Here is a 16,561-nt window from a genome sequence, read left to right on the forward strand (position 1 = left end):
GGGGTGTCTTGAGGGTCATGACCGCCCCTGACCTGGTTGGTCTTGACAAAATATATTTAGATATTTTTTCAAGCTCTTGACTTGACCACGACTATGTAACCCCCCCTGGCGCCAAAGCTGGCTCCGCCCTTGAATGTAGTTCTACAGCCTTACAAATAAACGCAGTATAAAGTTAAACTTAGGAATAAACTGAGTATAAGCAAATATTAGTACAAGTTTTGCTTATACTCAGTTTATTCCTAAGTTTAAATTTATACCGCGTTTATTTGCAACGCTGCTAGACTTTTATATAAGAGAAATGTACTTAAATGTTGAACAAAATAATATAACTAGAGACTATTTGTTCTAAATAACTGAAAATATAGATCATGACTTAAAAAAGCAAATTAAAAAAGCTATCACCCATTTAAAACTACAAGGGAAGACAAAGATAGCAATTGCTACCGTTTTCTTTCAAACATTATACCAGTTTCCAAAACTAGTATATATCATTATTAAAAAAATACCATACTTGGTAACTGTTAATGTCAACAGCTAATAAAATAAAAAAAAATTAACAAAAATAGTTTCGATGGCATGAACACTAATTGGGAATTAAAGTCATTATAGTAAAAAATAACAAAAAATACATTCTCTCTGTGTTTGGTTAATTATAAAACCATTTAAAAACCTCTATCCTAACACTTGGATACTATACAAGTACACCCATACTAAGCACTTCTGTTTACAACCATATTACTTCACTACGATTTTTTGTTAGGAAATGAAAATTATTTAAAATCATCCATTTTACCAACCACGTCAATTTTTTTATGTATGTATACATAAAGTCCTTATTAAAAATACGCTCGGTGTGAGTATACTCGTATTGTAAAACTCATCTAAATTAGGAATAATAATTGAAAAAAAAAACTAAGACCATAAACCCTTCTAAATCTTTGGTATCAACATTCGCTAGCGACGTGAACGAAACGCTTCAATCTGGGTGAAGCTGGCAACACTTCTGGTAGTTCGGTGACCTTGTTTATGGTAAAATCGGGTAGATCTGACTCCATTTCATCCTGCTGCAGCGGTATCCACACGGTGCCACCTAACTCGGCTTCTTTACCACCCTAAAAAAATAAACAAAAACAGATAAATAAAATAACATAAATATAGTGTTACTGTAAACGTAAGTACTTTTTTTAACGACATTTAGGTTATTAAATAGATTTATTACATATATATTTTTACCTTAATATCTGTTTCTAGTTTATCCCCAACCATGATGCAAGTGCGGGCCTCGACGTTGAGCAGCTTGCAAGCTTCTAGAAAGATGTTCTGATCGGGCTTCTCCCAGGGCAGGTCTCCGGAGACCAGGACGCAGTCGAAGTAGTCCCTCAGTTTTAGCCGATCGATCTTCTGCCACTGGGCTCGCGACGGCCCGTTCGTGATCAGACCGAGTAGGTAATCCTCCCTGTGCCACATTCATCGACCAGCCTTTTGTTATTCCATGGCAGAGACCATGCTGAAACTCAGCACATTATACAACGAGAAGCGAATGACCTTGCACATTAAATGTACAACGTGCAAGAACACTTTCACTATAATAGGTTAAGGCATATAGAAATCATATGCTGATATCTTAAATATACTTGTGTCGTGTTGACTGTACCCAATTAAAGCGTTAAATTTTTAGTAATAACCGTCAACGCAACACTCGACTTAGCTTAAAACGTTTTTATAACCGTGGAGATATTTTATTATAACCGTTATTTGAATATTAGCATAGTAGTTTCAACTAAACTGTCATGATAATATCGTCTTTAGAATAAGGTATAAATTATCTCCATAATTATAGTGAAATTTTTGAGGCATTCGTTACCTTCTCCATGGTGCTTCCTCACATATTTTACAAATACAATTCAATACCTAAGTGTTGCGCACGCGGCGCCCCAAGTTTAGTCACTCCTTGAGCAACAACTGAACTGTTGAAAAACAAGTCATTTATTAGCAACATGCGATTAAAGTCAAACCAAACATGTTGTTGATGCATTCGTAAAGATATTTATTCCTAAAAAAATCTAAGCTGACATATGCTTTCACAACGTATTGGTGTTGACTTCCTCATGGTACATCAATATCAATGCCTAGTGCACTGACAACACAGCATTATGTGGCATGCAGATTGACTTGATGACTGTCGACAAATAAACCAATGATGGCCAATGGCTTTGTATTAATTTCGAATGTGATGAAAAATCAAAAATTGCACATTTGACTTCCAGAAAAATCACCACATAACACCATGCATGTTGTGGTAAGGTTGTCACAAAGCAACAAGCGTAATTTGACAACTGTTAGAGCATATAACGATAAAACTAAATTAATAACTAGGCAATTTAATTATATACATTTTGCCACAAAAATCGTTACAGAAACTATTTAAGTTTACTATTAAATGTTGCACTGATTTTTTTGGTTGTCAAAATTGACCCGCTGCTTTGTGACATGTACAAAAATAAGGTTCTCAGATGATAAATTGTCAACACATAAAAATGAAATGCATTGGAAATTCTATAATCTCAGAACGAATGTAATGATAGAGGCAATGTCTTTGGACAAGATCAAGCTAAAATTAACATATAGATAGAATAGAATAGACGCACAAAGAAATTGCCGGAAGTATAGAAAAGTATGAAGAAATATTTTAATGATACCCAAAAATAATACAACATCAAATATTTCTGCATTACATTAATGTAAAAACATAAAAAATACCACACTTACCTTAATGTTTCTAATAGATGTATAACTTCGGGCGTCAAAGCTAAATATTGAAATCTTAATTTTAACCATTCCTCTGATACTTTTTCTGTAACAAAAAAAAAATAATGTATGTAAAATTGCACACAGATTATATTAGGTACATTAGTATATAAAAGTCTTATCGTAATGAACTTTGTAATCGAATTAGTTAATCTTGGGTCTTCAAGCTAGTTCATTAAAAATTTACTCTAACCAATAAAATTTAATGTTGTTTTAAAACCTTGTTATTTTAGATACAACTGTCCTTTACAAAATACTTCAAGGGAAAACGGTCATAAATATTTATAACATTGGCCGAAAACGTGTTATAGTTCCGAGAAAAATAAAATTATACATTTTTTTTCAGTCACCTTTATCAATCTGGCAGTCGGAGCAATGTTATTTGCGTCTTAGAAAGTGTGGGAGGTAAATTTAATCCTAAATAAATTAAAATCAGTCGTATAAGCTTTTGCGCCAATCGAACAGTCGCTTATGACAGATTTTAGACATTAACAAAAATATTATTAGGGTCTTATCGCCCTTGGACAGGTATCTACATGATAGCTTGAAATTTTCATCACTCAAATTATTTGATAGGATTCAGTTCGGGACCTACAGTTCAATAACTGAATTCTCAAAACATTTTTTTTGATAACAACATCCACTATCATAATGATGTAATTCGTAAAACGATACTGAACTTTAACTTGATAGTTTTTTTATTATTATTATGTTACGGATGGAAGCAAATATGACGTAAAACAAGTTGTATAATGTATATACGTTTCATTAAACAATCACGTTTATTTGCGTAGAATTAACTTGGAATACAATCGTCTTGTTTCCGTGTTCTGTACTGATTAGATAGTTGGTTTGTATTTCGTTATTCAATATGGAGGAGGCCTTCACCTGAGAGGGGTCCATGCAAAAGATATGACATCTAGATTTAAAAAAAAAATTGAATATAATTTAGATTAATGATTTATAGAAAAAAAAATAGTATTTAGGACATTTTTGATTATTTATTGAAAAAGGTTTAACATTATATGACCGAATTACTTTTTCTAATCTAATATATATGTATGTAATAATCTATAAATGACAATAATTAGACATGTACCATTTAATTTTTTGTAAACTTTTGTAAACCATGGCATGGAATAAAAGGCTTTTTTATCTTATTTTTATTTTTTATTTTTATTTATTTATTCAATATGGATGAAAAATCCGATAGATTATAAACTGTAATTAGTGTAAATTGTTGGCTTTTTAACTATTTTTGATGTATTTCTATAAAATATATGGAGTGTCTCGGGCTCAGTTGCAGTCTCGGCACTCAGTCGCCAACAAGCTCAGTGTTTTCCTAGTTGTCACCACGGAATGTTCGATATCTTTACGTTGTCACATTGGAGTTCAGTCTGCTTGTTTTAAAATAATTTACAAGTATTGTTAATATCGCCGTCTATCTATATTTTAAAGGAAGTCATTTGTGGAAATATCTAACAAAGTAGAAAACATTTCAACAGCAGAATTTTAACGGCCTCGTAATTCGGAAAATATCTGCGTAATAACTACTCTGGATATCAGGAAATAGTTTTACGCCATATGATTTATAACAAGAGTAACCATTGTAAGGATAAACATGTCGGAGTTGATTCAAGCGAAGTATCGCATGTGTGATCGCTATAACACTTGTACAGCAACGATATTGTCATCTATCTCATTCATTTTGAACAAAAAGAGATATATTTTTTTTTATAATAAATAGCAAACGAGCACCCAGTCACCTAATTTCGTTAAACGAAACGCTTGACTATTGATGTGCAACAACTTAGAACGTTTCTTACAAATAGACGAATCTATGTTCCCTTCCAGCCCATCATTTGATAATAAGAAATTGTATATTAGGAATACACAGAGGAATAACTGTCCAAAATGTAAGAAATATCAGCTAATAGAAGCTTGTTTTGCAATCGTAGTACAAAACGCAATAATTTTACTGGCTGTAAAAGCGTAATTTTTGCTTTCAAAGTTGGCGCATTGCCGAGAACGCGAATTCACGCGATGCACATTTTAATGACTTCGCAGATTTTACATACAGTACAAAGCGAATGTTTCTGTCCACAATTACGCTCGAGGTTGTTATGGAATTAGGGATTTACGTTGACTAATCTTAAAGTTTTACCTCAATTTACTAATATTATTACCTTGTATTGAAATTTATTACTTGAACCTACGACAGGAAGTTTACTAATTTTATGGATTATGGATTTTTAACAGTATGTATTTTATAACCCGTATACAAGCAATAGTTTAATCCCATTCTGGCAAATATTATTTTAGATATACTAGGCGTTACATGATCGTATGACGTCAAATATCCGAGATTCGGTACCACTCTCGCAGGGTGTTTTGCTTTCAATCAATACTTCGTATGTTTTGAAGGACACTATAGCGTATTGAAACTAATATTGTTAGCTCGTTTGTAGATGTACCTTATGTATATTGGGATAAAAAATAATTTACACCGTATAGTTTATACAGATATAAGATCTGAAGTTTGTAAACAATGGGTACATCTCATAGCGAGAGTAACTTGGTACATTCCAGAATATTTACGGTAACCAACTTTTCTCACATAACCGTGAATTCCAACTGTCGTAACATTTGTATAATATCATAATTTTTTCCTTATTTTTATAAAATACTAGCTGTTCCCGTGCGGCTTCATCCGCATGAAATTATAAAAAATTTATTTCATTGTTGACACTTGCTTCCTTAATGTTGGCAGCTTATAGTTTATGGTCCTTTTCCCACATAAAGGTTTTTTCAAATTTATTTATCCTCTATGTTTAATAGCGTGAAAACATATAGCCTATAACGTGTCTTACGTTTAGGGCCTTTTATTAAAGAAATAATTATTTAAAAATATACTGCGATTGCTGATATCCTACGACACAAAATAGTGCGTTTACGCTTTTTTATGTTAGTATAGATATAAATAAGTATAAGTATATAGGATAGACGAAGAGGACGATAATATTCAATGAAAATATTATATTGGTATTACAACACGTAAAATAAAAATGAAGTATCGTGAATTTTACTTATGTGATATTAGAAACATTTAAGTTTTAGGACGATATACTCACTAGCGATATGCCTGTAGTTCTTCGGCAGCGAATTGCGCCACAAGTGAGCTGGCCACTCATCCAACGCGTATGCCTCATCGTCGGGCTGGGCTCTGAAGGTCCTCAGGAATGTGGCAGCGCTCTCCGACGCAATATCTTTAGGCAGCCCATACTGCTGGTGTAATGTCTCCACTAACTGTGGATATTTAATAGCTATGAGAGGTACCCTTAATTAGGGTAGGCTAACAGCCCTTCAGTGGGGATGTATAGTGAGATTGTTATGAGAGGTATTTAATAAAAACATTGAGTCGTCGAATTATATTTTAGTACCAAATAATACCAATAATCAAAAAATATCAAGTGAGTCATAATTGTTTGCTGTCTGCATAAAAATACTCTGTCTAAATATCTTGTCTACCTACACAAAATAGATCTTTCAACTAAATTTAAAAATTATTTAGTACTTGCAAGACTGATGTATAGATATTTTCTTCTATGATGACATAATTATCTTACTGTATCTTTCTAATTATGACATATTAGAAATACTAATATTTCGCCCACACAGCACTTTCTTACTAATTATGTCAGTCATAACAAAAACATCTAATAGAGTAACTTCGCCAAATTGAATGATGAAAATAAATTCATGTCATTCCTTAATCATGTACATGAAAATAATTACACAAAGACATACAGAAATGTATGATATGACTAAGGGGAGGGTAGGAGGAAAAATTATAGATATCTAGCGTGCTCATTTCATACAAAGTTTGCAAATGTAGAAAAAAGGTAATAATACAAGTAGCCATAAAATAAGTATAGCTATAGATAAATTGAAAATAGGATCACAACAGTGACACTAATCCTTAATCTTTGAGCACTATTCTTGTTTTTTTTTACCACGGAAGCAAGTATTGTGGCAATATAAATGTCTACACAGCAGATGCGAGGAAGTCTAAGCCAGGAATAGCATGAGGTCAATGGACTTAACTCTTCGTGCAATCACCTGTTCTTTGGCAGTATTTCAACTGAAATCTGATATTGACAGCAGGTATAACATGAAATAATTTGTTTGTAAATATAGTTCTAAACAATTTTTGCAAAGAAAATAAATTTGTTTATGATCAGTTATAATTTTACATATTCTAATCTCAACTCTCAAACACACAAAATTTGTTATGTTAAGTATAATAAATATAAGATTTTTTTCTTCTAGCAGATATTTTTGATAACAAGGGTTTAAATAGAGTAGTTCGAAAACTAAAAAGTATGGACAAAGAGAACGATGGACTCATTTTCAGCTTGCTGCTAAATTAACAAGGGATTCCTTTTAATTGAATGATAAATTAGGTAAGTGATAAAATTGACAAGCATTGAACAGTTATCAAATCCTTTATTAATTTGTATCAGTGTTAATGTTTACAATAGAATGCTACCAGCAGCATGATGCAACAACAATTACTTACAATATTTACATTAACAATCACAAATTTAAAGCAAACATCAGAACATTGAAAATTAAGTACTGTTAAATTGTCAAAGTAAAAAAAATTCTTAAAGACCAATTAATTTAGTCTCCAAAAAGCTTTTTGCCTAATTCCATTAACCGATGGTTTCTGCACATCTTAAGAGCTCCACCTTTCTTTAGGACGGGCTTCACACTCTCATTAGAATCCACTAATCTGCAAAGGAAATCTTCAAAAGCTGATTTAACATTTGGTGGCAATGTTCCAACTTTGACCTTTGCAAGCATCTCAGCGATACCTTCAGCCCATCCACTTTCTATTGCAAATTCAGATATCCATGGCACAATAGTAATTACTCCGCTCATTGTTTGCATTCCCAAAAACCATAAATCTGCAATTTCATTCCAATGTTCTTTGTATTGCAATGATACTACAAGTGCATTGGGGTCATTTGACTCGTCAACATTGTAGGCATCCCACAAAAACCTAATAGTTGATTGAATGTATCTGCAAATTGAAAAGTCATTCTTCTTCACCTTGTTGCTCTGTTGTTTTAATAGCAAAAGACCTAATACTGCCAAGTGTCCATGAAGCACCAGGTTTTCTGGTATGTTTTTCAATTCTGGCAAATTGTTGAAGACAAATTTTAGAAGGGTGTTAAACAGCATACTGTTTTCAACAGCTTTTGGTGCTAAAACTGTCAGATTCATAAATATATTGCAGAGGCTGACCATAGCAGCTCTTGAATCTCTCATGTCATCTAAAACCTTAGGATCCAACTCTGGTTCTGGCTGAGTTCGTGCTTTGCCTCGCTCAGATTTTGGAATTGGTGGCTTCTTGTAATGAACAATAGACCAATGGAAATTCATTGCTTCATAGAGTATATCTTCTTGTTTCAAGTTGAATACAATGTCTCTTGCCTTATCCTCAACCACAAGATGACAAAGAGCAGGAAGCATTAAACGGAGTAAATCTATTTGCCCCATCAGGCTTATGTCTGAATCTATAGACTCTCCTTCGGTTTTAGTTTTCTCTGCAAGTTTCCTTGCTCTGTATGCATGAAAAGAATCATTAGCCAGTGTAAACATAAATGGCATCAGTGAGTAGATTTGCTCCCTCATTGCTGTAGTTTCTTGTGCAATCCATGCAACTAAAACTCTGACCATTGCACAAACAAAAACTTTTTCACTGTCAGGAAGTTTATCACGGTTCTTGTCATTAGATACCTTAGTGAGGATTGAAACAATAGCATTAAACGCTCCTTTGAAGCTGGTGTAAACTGATTGCTTCTCCTTTTGCTCTAAATCTAACTGATCTGTGGCCATGTAGTTGATGGATATCTCAAGTACAATAAAGCAAGATGTTACTAATTCTGCATTTGCATATGCTTGTTTGAAACTCCTGTCCTCAAGCTGCATTCTAACTTCAATTGCACATAACTGCAAAAGTAAAAGGAAGAATTTTTTAGGATTCTCTTCATCCAAAAAGGTCCACTCCACTCCAAGTAGTTCAATGATATTAGCAGCTAGTTTGAGAGCAGGGTCTCTTTGGTTTTTACCAATTTTACTGGTGAGTATGTCATATAGAGCTCTGTATATACTTTGTGGCCAAGTTTCATCTGCTGCACCAGGTACAATTATAAACTTGTTGCAGCTGTACAGAAGTGCACTAAGTATTGTAGCCAATTCAAACTTCCTCTCTGATTGATCAGTAGCAAAATCAAGAGCTATTTTATTGACCAGTGCATGGAACGGTTTTGCATCATTTCCCCAAGCAGCGGGGCCATACCGACTAACAAGTTTTACAAGAATGTTAAGAGCTTCATCAGTTTGGAAACTTTGGTGTGAATAAATTTCTGACATTTTGGTAATAGCTCCAACTTCTATTAATGCCTTTTGTCCAGCCTCCTCTTCTGCGATGCATTGTAGGCATGTGTAAGCTTCGCTTATTATAATGAGATTATCATCATAGTCATCATTATCTGAAGTCTGTACAATGTCTAAGAATACTGGTATATTTGCAAGCATTTCCGGATGAGTTGCAAGTTCTGGTTCATTACAAAAGGTGGTGAGAATAGAAAGCGCAAGCGATTTGTACACTGACGGCGGGCAGTCGTCCACGACGTTGTTACTTGTTAATAGCTTCTTCAGGAACTTAAAACCAATAGCTTCGAACAAAGCTTTCCTTGCTTGAGAATTGCAATCCTTGCCCTTCACCAGTTTTGTTACCATGAAGAGTGCGGCAAATTTTTCTGTGTCGCTTTTTGCCATGTTTATTATAAGGATGCATTTTTTGATTGATTCCGGTATGTCGTCCATTGTCACAAATTTCACGAAACGATCACAAAACGCAACAGATCGCGGTCCACTGAGACGAGCCGGGAGCAGTTGAATCGAGCGAACACTGTCTACATCACGTTTATAATTAGCACGGGTTCTCTTCCAAAATATCTAAATCAGGCCGTCTAGCTCACGTTCTCCAACTACGAAAATCCTATTTATAACACACTGGAACGTGAACATATAACACACGGACTGCAAGCAGCAAAGAAACGTACAGTGTAGGATATCAACGACGTAGAAGCGTGCGATGACAGCGCGCGCAGCGTGGATCATTTCTAACTTCCCCATGACCGTGGCAATGTCACAATTTTGATAAAATGAAAATACAAACCTTATTGCATGCTCGGCTGTCTCCTTTTCTTGTTTGTATTAATGTATTGTCTAAATCAAAAAATATAGCCGAAACATCACAATTTTCTACGTATTCACTATTCATTTTTCGAAATTTATTGATTGAAATGCTATTGGTTACGAATACGAATTTGTTGCGTCAATCACTCCGTTCTCGTCGTCAACTCGTCAAATAATACTCGTTTACCTCCCTCTCTCAGTAATAAACGTAGTTAAAATTTTCCGTATCCATACTCAAACAAAGAACTTCAGCGCCATCTATTATTGTGGAGCGATATTTATTAAAGACGAGACTCAAGTTCTTATCGATGAATACACCTAGATGGCACTATTCAATATATTAAAAAAGTGAGAACTAAGATGACCACAATATAGTTTTACTCCACGATAATTAGTCAACAATTATAACATCGCAAATTACATACACTTTACATTAGACCTTAATAAAAAGATAATGACAAGTGACAATGTAAAAAAATCTAATGCTTATCCATATTATGTTTTATGTTTTTAATTAAATAAAACAATGGTGATTTCTAAAAATCTGTATGCTTCTGAATTAGTAACCTAGTTTAGTTCGCACGAATTGAACAATCGATGAATAGAATATAGGTAGTAGGCGCGGAGTGCTCGTGGCATTTTCATTAACTTCCATTTGTCAGCTTTTCTAGTTGTTTCTTCGCGGTTAATAATAAAACGTATCATACAATACGTATACATCTGCTTGATTTACTTAACATACTTATATTTGTTAAGTACAAAATTAGTTAAAGTGAGTCAGACGATGTTATTCTAACTGCTAAATTCATAGTTGTAAAATGTTCACATAGCCATTAGTATAAATTATTAACCCAGGGGACTTTTAAAATTATATAATTAAAACGTATTTGTCAAATAGATATGTTATAAACATTTTTTGTATGTGCCAAACTTAACAAAACAGTTGAAAATAAATCAGACGAAACTTTAATCAGGTAAGCGTAACCCGCTCTGAAAACAGCTGCTCCAATTTGAATTTCATGAACAAAAGTTACCCAATTCGTTTACATCATATTAAGAGAAAAGCACGGTCGTTGGATTGAATGTATAAAATAGATTTAATAAGTTATAAGATATTAGAAGTTTCTTTCATATAATTTTAATACAAAACTTTTACATATTTTACATAGATAAAATGTCGAAAAGAACAACTTCATATCTCGTTGAACGTTAAATTTGTACATGACGGACATTACGCTAATTCATATATATTTTTTTAATTATTTTATGAAAATTATAATTTGAAATGTAGTGATTGTATGGCAGGGATAGCTAATGTTACATTCTTTTGCCAAAAACATCATTTCACCGAAAATATTTTTAAATTAATGATTTTCAATATAAAATGTGCAGTTTGTCTACTGTTAAAACATTTATTGGATTGAAACAAGACGTAAAGGGGCCACTACACCCTAATAAAGTTTTAATGACATTTATCAAGTAATACGTAAAGCTGTCTTTCGAAACTTCGCTTATAAACGTAATGGAATCACGTCAAGTCTATAACATGCTTTCAGTGTCGGTGCAAGAGAGTCATTGGAGGAGAGGCGTACGTCCGACGTCGTTCACAAACTTTCTTCTGATTGACTGACCGTGTTTTGTTTTAATTGTATTATATGTAAATTGTTTCGCAGTTGAAAGCTAAGTTTCCAAGTGTTGTTTATACACTTGATAAAACCACGACTTGAAGGAACGAATTCCAACTCGACAGACGGTTAATTTATTTATAGAAGAAGGAATCTAAACAATTAAATCTATAGTAAGAATAGATTATTGTTGTAGAGACGGTGGCAAAATTTCTATTTCTAATACATTTAATACAGTTATATGCATTTAAGACTATTCCTCTGGATTTGAGGATAGAGGGCATCGGAGACGAATTCGCTTGTTATATTCAATTTGGACGTAACGAACTGCGAACAGTATTTACTTAAAGTTACGCCACCAGCTGTGCGGGTAACGAGCAAGGCGCATGCACACTTCACTTGTGACGCGATCTTTGAATTTCATCTGTATAATTAGTAAGAATGAATATAAACATCTATCTGTATTATGGAAAATATATGGCTGCCAGAAAGCACATCAATGCACAACCAGAAACCTTATAGTCTGGTTCTATTGGTCCCTTCCCACGGAGAGTCTCGAACCTACATATATGTATGTTAGGAGTGACGAGGTTTTAACCACGCCGGCTCAGTGCGGTTTGTTTGTTGCTGATTTTATGCTGGTTGCATATTGTTTTCCTTCACCAAAGGAATGTGTTAAAATCTCTATCGCCTATATTATCAAACTAGCTGCTGCTCGCAACTTCGCCGACGTAAATTATAAAAATATAGCCTATGTTGCTCACAGATAATTCACCTTTCTAATGATGAAAGAATTTTTGAAATCGGCCCAGCAGTTATTACGTGAATTGAATATATATTATACAAATATACAAATCTTTCCTCTTATAATATTAGTATAGTTTTCTGAATCATAATCATGTTCATCTTTAAAAGTAAATCATTGAAAGGTAACTTTTTTTATGTTAAAATTAACAATAAACACTTATCCGTGAAAATTCCAACGACCAATTTATTTGTTTTTGATGACTGTGTTTTTCTGGACGTTCATTATTTTGTCGACAGCGTAAAAGTTTAAAAATGCAATACCGTTTTAAAAACATGTTTTCATAAAGGCCAAAAAAACGCAAATTAATATACACAAAATGGCATGATGTTCTAAACGTGTCGATTAGTTTAAGCTACAGGAGATTACGATTTGAAATAAATACAAGTTTATACAAAAACATACTTAAGAAAACCTTCCTTTAAGTAGAGCAATAAATGATTGTGGCAGTGAAATATATATCAACCGATTTCGTCTGCATAAAATATAAAAATACTGTAGAATATGCGCTTTACCAAACTGTAGTCTTTATATGTATACGAAATTTCAGTAGTTCTAAGGTTACGTTACAAACCACAAAATAAAATCCATCCATACATCCATTCTTCCTTACTTCAAATGTATATTAGTAATCATACTTCATACAAATATTATAAATACGAAATTTAGATGGATGTTTGTTAGATTTTGAAGCTTAAACGGCTAAACAGATCTCGCTGAAATTTGACATAGACGTAGAAGAGAATCTAAAAGAACATATAGGCTACTTTTGTTTTTTATTCCACGCGGACGGTGTCCCGGTCGAAAGCTAGTATAATACAATCTTTCTAATATTATAAATGCGAAAGTTTAGATGGATGGATGGATGGATGGATGGATGGATGGTTGGATGGATGGATGGATGGATGGATGGATGGATGGATGGATGGATGGATGGATGGATGGGTGGATAGATGGATGGATGGATGTTTGTTAGCGTTTGTAGCCTAAACGGTTGAACGGATCTCCATGAAATTTGGCACAGGTTTAGAGCATAGTCTGGAAGAACACATAGGCTACTTTTTATCTCTGGAATATTTACGGTTCCCGTGGAATTAATTAATTTATTTTTCTAATGTTTACTCGATCATTCTGCAACGGTTCAACATATCTTATTGAAATTTGACACAGATATAAAACAAAGTCTGGAGTACACATGGGATAAGCTTCATCTCCGAGAAATGTCCGGTTCCCGAGGGATACGTAGCTTTTTGTAATTTATATAGTTTGTGTGTTTTCTAATACCACGCGTACGAAGTCGCGGCCAACAGCTTGTAGGAATATAATGCAATAGGAAATTACATATTATATGACATTTCATTCCTCTCAGCCGGGTAATAAATACAGTCGCAGTAAAAAATATTGCTCACTTGAAGTCGCGTTATGAGAACATCTGCTGACTGGCGTTCGCTGAACAAAGTGCCTTTATTAACTACAAGTGTGTTAGGGTAACTTCGATGTGAAGCTGTTGCCTTATTACCAGGCATTCAGCGCTCTGAATACAAATGCTTACGTCACTTTGTGAGTAAAAAGATTTGTACAACATTTGTTATTGTTAAACAGAAGTTTGGCGTTACACTTAAGTAAGGAAGCTTTTCTAGTGGCCAATTATTGACTATGCGTGGCAATAAGTATAATAACTTGTTACGTTTGTGAATATATTTTATATCTACACTAGCTGTTTCCGTGCGGCATCACCCGCATGGAATTATAAAAACTTTATTTTATTGTTTATATTTGTCAAATTCTCAATTGCAAATGTCAAAACACCAATTACCTTACCATGGCAACCTTGCTTGCTTGATGTTGGCAACAACTTATGGTCACTTTCCCACATCAGGGTTTTTATCCAAAATATTTACCCCTAAGTTTAACGGCCTGAAAATATATAGCCTAAAGCGTGATATACGTGTAGGAATTTTTATTAAAAAAAAAGAGTTATTCGAAAATATGCTGTGATTGCTGATATCTTAGGCAACAATTATTTATTATTATTTATTGAATATATTACATAAAAACAAATTAAAAACACGCATAAATATGGCCCCGCAAAAACCATATAATTGGTTTGTCCGCGGGTGCGCTGGTTAGATTTACAAATTACATATGTAGAGTGTCGTAGTGGAGTGTAGGATAGTTTTGACATTTTTTTTTGTGTAAAATTACATAAAATACATACATGCATAATATATTGTATATAAATAAAATATTCTATTCATGGGCTATTATCAAAAAGATGGCATTCCAAACGTTTAACAAATAGTTTAAATTTTGAATTTAGATAAAGAAGTGTGTGTTTACGCTTTATTATAATAGTATTGATATCTACATAGGTAGGTTTCCATGTTAAATACAGATTAAAAATAAGAGTAAAACAGGCAACAGTTCCCGCCGTCATGGTCGGAATGTAAATAAGTTGTGCAAATACTAATTACGAGGGACATTATTGACACTGAATGCTTCAATTCAAACAACCTTTTGGATTTTGCCTTTATATAAATAAAATTATAATTCAAATACAATTATGAATTTAATGAAGAATATTTTTATGCCATAAATCACCTTATGATTAAAAAATAACTGATTTCATTTGTTCAGAAATTCCATTCCCGTGTAAAGAAGTATAACAACAAAACGATTGTGAATTTATTTTTACATTTAGCAATCTCATACTTTTATTAATCACGTTAGATATACGCGACCGTAAATGACCACTTGCCTACTTATATTACGGCAGTTAAAATGTTAAGAAAATTCTATCAATATTTTACCCTCTGTAACATATTAACCAAGGGTAAAATGGGCATTTGCTGCGTAGTAAATTTGTCTCGAGCTCTCTGTAGGTTGGTAGAGGATAGGTAGGGTAAGGTGAGCTCGGTTGGGGACCTCATTATAAACTTCTAAGCTGTGCGGATCGGCGTTGTTAAAGCGAAATTAATACTACCCACCTTGCTGTTGGGTATTTTGTTATTTGAGATTAAAACGCATGTTCAAAATTTTATACCTGAGCTATAAATTACATGATATATTCTCTTTTACAACTTCGTGGTATCGGGTAGATATTTGCAATGAGATAAAAGGTTACAGATACAATCTAGTTTTCATGGACAAAGTGAATGTAAAGAAAAAAAACTCTTATTTGTGTTCCTTCACCATATTTAACAGACGTCTAATGTTGTGCAAGTGAAAATATGGTGAGATACTTTTTTTTACGTGGGGGCCAACGCTTTGTGTAAGCAGTAACTTTTCAGTGGTAGTGCCCGCTTTAACATCTTAGCACGAATGGGCCGGCATGCCCGGTGTCATACCACGACCACACAGAAGACAGGCGTGAAATGTAAGCAATTCCGTGTTTCGTCTGATGAGTGTGGTGCCGGAGGCCTAATGTAAGTCCCTTTCCCTTTACCACTCTTTTCTTATAAGAAGAGGATGGGAAGGGAAGTGGATTTGACGGTGGAGGAGATGCATAGGAAGGGGAAATATCCTCTTTATATGCGTCTCCTCCTCCGTCGTATAAGGATAGGCAACACATCTGCGATTGCGGATGTCTATAGGCAGCGGACGCTTCGCCGTTTTGGCGGATTCATGTGGCCGCTTGCTCGTTTGCCACCTTATGTTATAAAAAAAAGTAACAAGATCAACGATAAACTATCAAAGATTTGGTAAGTGCATTGACATTTTTTCTTTTTTTTTATAAAATTATTTTGTGACAGACACTTTATAAAATCTTATTAATAATGCAACGTAACGTAATTATGTTAACAGAAACACAATCGCATTATTTGCGATATGATGCATTAAAATCTCCGCAGGAATCAAATTAATTTGCTTAAATAAATATACGCTTTCAAACCGAATGTAAGTGCGGTATACAGAATTAATATTTGTGATTCCATCTCTATTGTCAATACAACGCTACTCATACTCATTATTTGTGCAACTTATTAAACGGGAATGAATAAAACAAAACCTTCACAATGAAAGATTTAAAATACCAATATTAAACTTTATT

General features: G+C 33.7%; 1 protein-coding gene across 1 annotated transcript; it reads right to left on the bottom strand.

Annotated features, from left to right (window-relative positions):
- Positions 1-826: 826 nt before the first annotated feature.
- On the bottom strand, positions 827-10,280 carry LOC106110287 (neurochondrin homolog). Its single transcript, XM_013292052.1, has 6 exons — positions 10,066-10,280; positions 7,542-9,692; positions 5,940-6,110; positions 2,770-2,854; positions 1,234-1,456; positions 827-1,112 (listed from the first exon to the last, which is right to left on the bottom strand). The coding sequence occupies exons 1-6, from the start codon at positions 10,163-10,165 to the stop codon at positions 945-947; spliced, it is 2,898 nt and encodes a 965-aa protein (XP_013147506.1). The 5' UTR covers positions 10,166-10,280; the 3' UTR covers positions 827-944.
- Between the last annotated feature and the right edge of the window lie 6,281 nt (positions 10,281-16,561).

Source organism: Papilio polytes, unplaced genomic scaffold (genome assembly GCF_000836215.1).
Source record: "Papilio polytes unplaced genomic scaffold, Ppol_1.0 DF820700.1, whole genome shotgun sequence".
Lineage (NCBI taxonomy): Eukaryota > Metazoa > Arthropoda > Insecta > Lepidoptera > Papilionidae > Papilio > Papilio polytes.